Below are 10,265 nucleotides of genomic sequence, written 5' to 3'. Positions count from 1 at the left end.
TCCAGTATAAAGCTCTGATGATCTGATGGGAATCATTTCTTGATTTATTTAGTTACCTCCGCGATGTGCGTCAACGATTAAAATGTCAGCTCATCTGTGTGTGCATCAGTGTGCGTCGGGGTAATTCTTTCAAAACCACCAACATCCTTGAGTTTATCCGTCAAAATAAACAGTCAAATGGGAATATCTGTAACCTGCCATTTAACTGTTTTGCCTTCTTGTGAAGATTGTTGCAAAGAGAAACAATTAAACTTAATTAACCCCAGAGCCACGCGCACTGCACTGTACTGACTGTAAAATAAGGGGAAACGATTTATTCGGATCCTTTTCTTTTCAACATGGTTTAATGTAAAGTTTCATTCATTACAAACTTTAGTTACACCAATCTAATGAGACAGAGCCTGGATTCTTATTCTGAACAGTTTAAAAATGTATAAAACGGAGACATGCGTGACGCGTCTAAAATTCGCACCTGCTCCTCTATTATGGAAATTAAGCTAACAAGATGAATAACATAAAATTATTTTAGGCACAGACAACATCCCCCACACTTTTGAAAAGCTTGCAACGCGCCTGGTCGCTCGTGTACGTCAAAGTTATCTTTCATAAGACGATAATCAATAAAACGATTTATATAAAATGTATCCAGAAGTTGTAGCCCGTCTCTGCCTACAATTTTTGGTATTTTTCACCCTGTTGATGGTTTTACTGAGCAGGTGCCCCTTTTATCATACGTTTCTTTTTAAAACATGTTTAGACTGTTCAGAATACAAATCCAGGCTCTGTCACGTTTGATTGTTGTAATTAAACTTTGTAGGTGGGGAAGGTCAGAAAAGGATCCGATCAATTTGTTTTTCCCTCATTTACAGTGACGGAGATAACGGCGCAGTGCGCCTGGCTCTGGTGGTAATCAAGTTTAATTATATCTATTTTCACAAGAAAACAGAACAGTTAAAAGCAGGGCTTGTGTTGACCGGCCAGTTCCCGTATTTGACCATTTATTTTGACGGAGAAAGAATAGAAAGAATTGCCCCGACGCATGCAGACGAACTGACATTTTATTCTACGCACATCGCAGATGTAGCTAAATCACCCAAGAAAAGATTCCCATCTGAACATCTGAGCTGGACACTGCTCAGCGCAGCTCACTGTCAGCGTGTACTACATAAGGTACACAGCGAGCTGAAGTTGTGGAGAGGGGCTTGGAGCGCATCACAGAACCGGAGCGCATGCGGGAAGATTCCTCCCACTGAAGCGAGCGTTTTCCAAACCCGGTCTCTCAGAGAGACTTGTCACTTACAAAATGTTCCCTGATTATGAAACTTTGGCTGAATAGTGCCTGGTCCTGTCTCCAATGTGGCGACACATCCAGGAGCCGTCTGAGGAGAAGCCCAGAATCTCACATCCTCTTCAGCTCAGAAGCGCCTATGATTACGCACAATCGTGACGCGTCAACCCGGTCTCACAGTAAGACCGGGTTGGACCTGTTCAGGTTTACGCAGACAATCTTTACATTTAGAATTGGCTTACAGATGTAAAATTAATGCAGTAAAATATAAAGCATTTTATTTAAATATCCATTCATTATTTTACAAGCACAGAGAGCCGCATCAGATGGATGGAAGAGCCGCATGCGGCTCCAGAGCCGCGGGTTGCCAACCCCTGTGCTAGCCTGCTTTATTGTCCCCAGCAATTCTTAAACCCCACTCAAGTGTATGGTTATTGTCCCCAGCAATTCTGAAAACAAACTGACACCCTTGGTCAGAGGTCAGACGTGTTCCAGCGGAACCACGGCTCACGGGTGCACAAGTGAGCACATCTGGGCAGAAGTCCTTTTACAACATTGGTTTAAATAGCGCGAGACGCGGTGACTTGAGCGGCTGTGCGCACACACACACACACACACACACACACAGATTCAATAAGCACACGCTGCTTTAACTCCGGCGCGCCGTCAGACTGAAGGCAGAAATGAACACTGCCTCCACCGTGATAAAAACTTTTAAGAGGTTATTTTTCATTCAAGGTCAAATTAAGATATTAGCTTCTGGGATGAGTCGGGTCCGCTCCAGCCAGTGACTCCTCATGAACTTGACCACATCTCATGTTACTGCAGCATTTGTCATTCCAGTCCGCATGACAGCGTATCACAGATTCAGCCACACCATAAAACAGCAATAAGTCGGTCTGAGGTAAAAGTGAACATCATGGCTATATCTTGTTCCCTATTGACATTTGATTACGCACAAGTAGGTGATCAGCTCAGGTTTAGGCAGAGCAGAAGGAAGGAGAGCGCTCTGGACGCACAGGTTAAACGTTCCTACTTTAAGAAAACCGTTAAATTGCACTGTCTATATATATATATGGAGCCATGCCCCGACGTGGGGGCTGTGTGTGTGTGTGTGTGTGTGTGTGTGTGGGGGGGGGGGCGTCGACATGGTCGGGACATAGAAGGGGGTGCGCGGCTAAGTAAGTTTGGGAATCACTGCTTTATAATGTACTGCCGCCCCCTGTTGCTGCAGAGAGGTCACTGCAGGTCATTGACTATGTGTTGATGGAATCTTTTGTAATAATTATTTTTTCCTCTTCGCTCGTGGTTCAGGGGCAACAAAGAGGAGGCCCGTGGACCACCTACTGAGTACCGCAGCTATATGCTGGTCAACACGTGACCAAAAGTCAAAATCTTGTCGACATGTACAAATATATCTGAATGAATTAGGGAATTTCCTGTTACATGTTCTAACAAATTTAAGACATCCAACCATAAAAATTTTTGGACATTGTCATCATGTGACAACGTTTTATGGGATGTTTCAGTATAACCCTCCTTCCAAAAACACTTGATTGCTCTTCATCTTTTCTCACTATATTCTTTTATAGTGCACCTTCAAGTTTTGTCCTTTGTGTGTTTGGATGTTAACCTGAGGAACTGATTGCACTAACAAATCTATGAACAAGTCTTTGCTTATTTTAATCAGCAAGTATATTTATGTGTACTTTATTTTGCTGGGTGGATGGGGAAAGTGGTCATTTAACAGTGCTTGGTCATAAACTTGTTTAAATGTGTTGGTTGGCTGATTGGGAACTGAAACTCAAGCTATGCAAGCTGACTGAAGCTTGCAAACCAAAGCTTTGGGGCTTTGCTGGTCCACCACGGTCGAAGAAAGTTCCCCAGCAGAGCGAGCTGTCGGCCGGGAAAAGCTGCCACTGCAGCAGAGTGTAACTTCACAAGCAGCCAGGGCTCCTAGCACCTCTTTTAGTCCATATTAGAGCTCCACAAGTGACCAGCACAAATACAGCTCTGAACAGAGGCCAGGTGGCTGCACAGTCCAACTGCCTTGGAAGTTCTGTCTTGTTTCAGGAGTTACCTCGAGCTAGTTAAATTACGCTAATCTCAAGCACTACCTCTTCACCCATTTTTGAATGTCTGGGTGTAACATCCAAAATGGCAGTAATGAAACTTCTTTTCAATCATTTAGAAATATGAGAAACAGGCCTTAATTCATTAAATATCCATTACCATTATATATTATGGTCAAGACCCAACATTGGTTGTTGACACTACAAATAGTTCACATCAATAAAGTTACAAATTAAACCAAATATTTATTCAAACAGTAATGAGCCCATGACTGGACCAGTGAGTGAAATCTATTTCTGCAACCAGGGCCTGTGGTGGGGGGGCCGCGTCGGGAACGTCATGGGCCCGTGGTGGGGGGGCCGCGTCGGGAACGTCATGGGCCCGTGGTGGGGGGGCCGCGTCGGGAACGGCATGGGCCCGTGGTGGGGGGGCCGCGTCGGGAACGGCATGGGCCCGTGGTGGGGGGGCCACATCGGGAACGGCATGGGCCCGTGGTGGGGGGGCCACATCGGGAACGGCATGGGCCCGTGGTGGGGGGGCCACATGTACAAATGTGAGACCACTTCTCCCTGAGCTGGTTCCAATCCTACAAGCTGGGCTGTTGCAGAGCTCTGATCATATGTAATTCTGTTGACCACACTGCATGCAGCAGCAGTAGAGTTGCCACATTGTACAAGCGTCACATTTGTTTCCCTTTTTACTTTGAGGACTGGAACTGTAATAAAATGAGAAAATTTAGTTTTTACATGCAGGACTTTAATAGCCCTTCCAAGACCAGTAACATCTCTTCATTACAACTTTTTTAAGAGACTTGGCCTAACTTGACCTCCAGTTTTTTATGCAGGTCATTCAGATTGGTGAAGCCAGATGAGGTGAGCTAGACCAGTAGGGTTTTACAGAAACTGCTCACCTTTGGCCCCTTTCTCCAGGACAGAAAACAGCTTCTTCAGAGCAGAGTCGCTTGGGAACAGGCCTGTAAACCAAAATCAAGTTAGTGTCAGAAGGAAATTCTTACACAACTCTATTACTGGTTTCCACACCTTCCCGTTTAACCTGCAGCTCGTCACCAGCTCTCAGGTTTTTGGGTCCATCTAATGAAGAACCTACAAAAAGCACATAATACATAAAAATGTATGATAGCACATCTTCTAATATAAGGTGATCAGGATCTTGACACTGAAACTCTATTTTATTAACATCTTATTAAATTCCAAACCTTGACTCAGCAACACACTCAACACAACCAGCGCTCCAACTGCAGCCATGGTTCTGGTCCTAATCAACGCAGCTTACCTGACAGGTTTAAAAACACTCATCATGTGTGAATCAGCTGTGGATCATCAGCTGTGATTAGCTGATCTAGTCCGGCTGGTGGCAGCAACACACCTGAATTAGAATCATTTCTGTCTTTGATATGTTTTCTGTGCCATCTAGAAGAGGGCACAAAAGGTAATCAGTTGTAGAAGTTCATTACTATCTGAGAGATGTAATAAAATCCATCCATTGCTGTATGAGGGGTGCACACACAAGCCCAGAAAGGCATAAAGCATCATGGTCTGTGACCAAAAGTGAGTCATTAGGTACTTTTAAGCCAGAGTGTTTTGTCAGATAAAATTAAAATCTATTCATTTATATATTCTGGGCATAAACGTTTATTAAAACGTGCAATAATTTACTGCTCTCATGTATTTTAGCAAATTAGTTTTTGTGAGGCAGACCAATTTAAAGCAGAAATAGCCTTGATTAGTTTGTCTTACAAGGGCGTCAGTTTGTTTTCAGAATTGCTGGGGACGATAAAGTAGGCTAGCACAGGGGTCGGCACCCCGCGGCTCTGGAGCCGCATGCGGCTCTTCCATCCATCTGATGCGGCTCTCTGTGTTTGTAAAATAATGAATGGATATTTAAATAAAATGCTTTATATTTTACTGCATTAATTTTACATTTGTATGTCAATTCTAAATGTAAAGATTGTCTGCGTAAACCTGAACAGTTCCAACCCGGTCTTACTGTGAGACCGGGTTGACGGGTCACGCTTGTGCGTAATGATATAGGCACTTTATGAGCTGAAGAGGATGTGAGATTCTGGGATTCTCCTCAGACGGCTCCTGGATGTGTCGCCACATTGGAGACAGGACCAAGCACTATTCAGCCAAAGTTTTATAATCAGGGAACATTTTCTAAGTGACAAGTCTCTCTGAGAGACCGGGTTTGGAAAACACTCGCTTCAGTGGGAGGAACCTTCCCACATGCGCGCTGGTTCTCTGGGGTTAATCAAGTTTAATTGTTTCTCTTTGCAACAATCTTCACAGGAAGGCAAAACAGTTAAACGGCAGGTTACAGATATTTCCATTTGACTGTTTATTTTGACAGATGAACTCAAGGATGTTGCTTGGTTTGAAAGAATTACCCCGATGAACACTGATGCGCATGGATGAGCTGACATTTTAATCGTTAACGCACATCGCGGAGGTAAAATATTCCCATCAGAACATCAGAGCTTTATACTGGACACTGTGTTCAGCGCGGCTCGGAGCGCCCACGATGGACAGTGAGCTGAAGATCTGGGGTTCGCAGCGCAGTGCAGAACCATGGTGCATGCGATAAGATTTCCTCCCACTGAAGCGGTCTGGAAACCCGGTCTCTCTGAGGGATGTGTCACTTGGAAAAATTTTCTTTTTATGAAATTATGAAACTTTGGCTGAACAGCGCTTGTTCCCGTCTCTAATATGGAGACGCATGACGCTTAGAGACATTTGATCACGCACAAAGTTTATGTGGAGTAGAAGCGGTCGGGCCACGGCAGGTGAAACGTTCCTAGCCTACATGAAGGGAAACTGTTTAATTGTAACATTAATATGTTACTGGACACGCTGGTCTGGTTGGTTAGACCAGTGTTTGAAGTGGAAAACACACACATACACACACACACACACACCAATTAAAATAATGCTGATAGCATGGACTAGAAGCCAGGTGATAGTTTATGTATTTAAATGATGATCAGGCTGATGTAAAATGTAATCTCCATCCACATCCAGACACAATTATCCTCTATTCTTTCTCTATTTGCTCTGCTCTTGTCTGGGCTGACATAGCTGACGGTGCGCGCGACGCGCCTAACTAGCGGCTGATGCACATTTTACGCATTTGGAGAGGTGGGCTGGATGCTTTGCGTTTACTGGAAGATGGTCCACTTAACGCACAGGTGTAGACTACATATTAATGACAAATGAATGAAAATTTAATTGTGAGTTTTTACTTCATATTTTATTAATAAAAAAGACGGGGGAACACATTGTCATTTTTATTTAGTCTACATCCGTGCGTTAAGTGGACCATCTTCCAGTAAAAGCAAAGCATCCAGCCCACCTCTCCAAATGTGTAAAATGTGCATCCCTTAGTGTTGAAAAATGACACGGTGTGACCAAGCATTTGTTTCTGACGCGTAGGGAACCTCTGCATGTTGGGAGGCAACGAGCTGTGCCAGGGCGCCATTTTCCAACACCCGCAGTAAAATGGAGATTTCACCGACATTTCACCTCTAACCTCTAGCAATTTAACCATCCTCTCACCCCCATCCTAACCTTAACCCTGTAAGTCAGTCTACATTTTCCGTTAAGCTTGTTTGAGGAACGATGAAATGTGAAACGTGTGAAAGGGTGTGAGAATGTGTTGGCTGCTGAGAAGTATAAACTTATGAATTCCAGCAGCATTACCACTTGTACCGCTTTTTACACACACAGAACAAGAGCCCCCTTTAATAAATGAGACCCCTGGTCTGAAAGAAGAGGACGTCATCAGCATCAATAGCGAGCCCATCACCTCTGCCAGCGACGTCAGCGCTGCCATAAAGCAAGACGAGAAGCTGCGAACTGTGGCGAGGAAACGAGGACGTGATCCTAAACATTATCCCTGATGAGATTGACCCTTGACCTCTCAGCTGTTAGACCGCCATCTGAAGCTGAAGCAGTCAACCAATCATGAGCTGGCTCACAGTTACTGTCAGCCAATCATTCTGAAATAAAACGGGGGAGGTGTGAGGCCACTGGTAGAACTTGTAATCATCAGCCTCATTTTAAAGCCGTCACACACCCTCTGAGAGGTTTGTTACTCTGATTACTCTGTGGACTGAAGCATCACCTTTTCATCATGTTAGCTTTGCTTTCTTCTAATCTGAATTCTTCTTCAGGCATCCTTTATAATGTACTACCTCCCCCTGTTGCTGCAGAGAGGTACTGCAGGTCATTGACTATAAAAGTGTTGATGGAATCTTTTGTAATAATTGTTTTTTCCTCTTCGCTCGTGGTTCAGGGGCCACAAAGAGGGGGCCCGTGGACCACCTACTGAGTACCGCAGCTGTATGCTGGACAACATGTGACCAAATGTCAAAATCTTATACAAGCAACTGTTGACATGTACAAATATATCTGAATGAATTAGGGAATTTCCTGTTACATGTTCTAACATTTAAGACATCCAACCATAAACATTTTTGGACATTGACACCACGTGACAACGTTTGATGGGATGTTTCAGTATAACCCTCCTTCCAAAAACACTTGATTGTCCTTCATCTTTTCTCTCTATATTCTTTCATAGTGCACCTTCAAGTTTTGTCCTTTGTGTGTTTGGATGTTAACCTGAGGAACTGATTGCACTAACAAATCTATGAATAAGTCTTTGCTTATTTTGCTGGGTGGATGGGGAAAGTGGTCATTTAACACTGCTTGATCATAAACTGGTTTAAATGTGTTGGCTGGCTGATTGGGTACTGATCTCAAGCTATGCAAGCTGACTGAAGCTTGCAAACCAAAGCTTTGGGGGGCTTCGCTGGTCCACCACAGTCAAAGAAGGTTCCCCAGCAGAGCGAGCTGTCGGCCAGGAAAAGCTGCCACTGCAGCAGAGTGTAACTTCATAAGCAGCCAGGGCTCCCAGCACCTATTTGTTAGTCCAAATTAGAGCTCCACAAGTGACCAGCACAAATACAGCTCTGAACAGAGGCCAGGTGGCTGCACAGTCCAACTGCCTTGGAAGTCCCGTCTTGTTTCAGGTGTTACCTCGAGCTAGTTAAATTACGCTCACCTTAAGCACTACCTCTTCACCCATTTTTTGAATGTCTAGGTGTAGCATCCAAAATGGCAGTAGTGAAACTTTTCAATCATTTAGAAATATGAGAAACGGGCCTTAATTCATTTAATATCCATTACCATTATATTGTAATGACCTGGCTGGGGTTGTAAGCCAGGTGCATTCTGGGTATTGTGTTATATGTGTTTCCTATCCCTCTGCTAGTTTCTATGTGTTGATTTCAGTGTTATGTTAATGTAAGCCACAGGGAAGGTGATGCGTGTTCTGTGGAGCGGGATGAATTAGAATGGTTAACTGACACCGTTACTCTGTGTGATAGGAGCGTGATAGAAGTTCTGTGTCTGTAATGTTACATAGGGTCGAAGAAAAAGCCTAAGGTTTGATGTGAACCATTAGTTCCTCCTGCTGGTTGGGTTGAGGACTGCCGCTGAGACGCTCGGGGTCACTTCAATATGATCAAGACCCAGCATTGGTTGTTGACGCTACAAATAGTTCACATCAATAAAATTACACCAAATTAAATCAAATATTTATTCAAACCATAATGAGCCCATGACTGGACCAGTGAGTGAAATCTATGTCTCCCACTCGGGGGTGTCGGGGTGCCGCGTCGGGAACGTCTGGGGCCCGGTGTATTGGAACCCGGTCGGGAACGTCATGGGCCTGGTGTAGGGGGACTCCGTAGGGAACGTCATGGGCCCGGTGTAGGGGGACTCCGTCGGGAATGTCATGGGCCCATGGCGGGTGGGCCGCATGTATGATTCCTGAACTGGTTCCAATCCTACAAGCTGGGCTGTTGCAGAGCTCTGATCATATGTAGTTCTGTTGACCACACTGCATGCAGCAGCAGTAGAGTTACCACATTGTACAAGCGTCACATTTGTTTCCCTTTTTACTTTGAGGACTGGAACTGTAATAAAATGAGAAAATTTAGTTTTTACATGCAGGACTTTAATAGCCCTTCCAAGACCAGTAACATCTCTTCATTACAACTTTTTTAAGAGCCTTGGCCTAACTTGACCTCCAGTTTATTATGCAGGTCATTCAGATTGGTGAAGCCAGATGAGGTGAGCTAGACCAGTAGGGTTTTACAGAAACTGCTCACCTTTGGCCCCTTTCTCCAGGACAGAAAACAGCTTCTTCAGAGCAGAGTCGCTTGGGAACAGGCCTGTAAACCAAAATCAAGTTAGTGTCAGAAGGAAATTCTTACACAACTCTATTACTGGTTTCCACACCTTCCCGTTTAACCTGCAGCTCGTCACCAGCTCTCAGGTTTTTGGGTCCATCTAATGAAGAACCTACAAAAAGCACATAATACATAAAAATGTATGATAGCACATCTTCTAATATAAGGTGATCAGGATCTTGACACTGAAACTCTATTTTATTAACATCTTATTAAATTCCAAACCTTGACTCAGCAACACACTCAACACAACCAGCGCTCCAACTGCAGCCATGGTTCTGGTCTGAATCAACACAGCTTACCTGACAGGTTTAAAAACACTCATCATGTGTGAAACAGCTGTGGATCATCAGCTGTGATTGGCTGATCTAGTCCGGCTGGTGGCAGCAACACACCTGAATTAGAATCATTTCTGTCTTTGATATGTTTTCTGTGCCATCTAGAAGAGGGCACCAAAAGGTAATCAGTTGTAGAAGTTCATTACTATCTGAGAGATGTAATAAAATCCATCCATTGCTGTATGAGGGGTGCACACACAAGCCCAGAAAGTCATAAAACATCATGGTCTGTGACCAAAAGTGAGTCATTAGGTACTTTTAAGCCAGAGTGTTTTGTCAGATAAAATTAAAA

General features: G+C 44.1%; 1 protein-coding gene across 1 annotated transcript; it reads right to left on the bottom strand.

The window, feature by feature from the left end:
* Positions 1–3,581: 3,581 nt before the first annotated feature.
* Positions 3,582–4,665, bottom strand: LOC129166592 (uncharacterized). Its single transcript, XM_054749441.2, has 4 exons — positions 4,578–4,665; positions 4,402–4,464; positions 4,272–4,334; positions 3,582–4,076 (listed from the first exon to the last, which is right to left on the bottom strand). The coding sequence occupies exons 1-4, from the start codon at positions 4,624–4,626 to the stop codon at positions 3,652–3,654; spliced, it is 600 nt and encodes a 199-aa protein (XP_054605416.2). The 5' UTR covers positions 4,627–4,665; the 3' UTR covers positions 3,582–3,651.
* Positions 4,666–10,265: the final 5,600 nt, after the last annotated feature.

This window comes from Nothobranchius furzeri, chromosome 16 (assembly GCF_043380555.1).
Source record: "Nothobranchius furzeri strain GRZ-AD chromosome 16, NfurGRZ-RIMD1, whole genome shotgun sequence".
Taxonomy (NCBI): domain Eukaryota; kingdom Metazoa; phylum Chordata; class Actinopteri; order Cyprinodontiformes; family Nothobranchiidae; genus Nothobranchius; species Nothobranchius furzeri.
The sequence above is the reverse complement of the archived record's forward strand: the minus strand, read 5'-3'. Positions and strand labels throughout refer to the sequence as shown.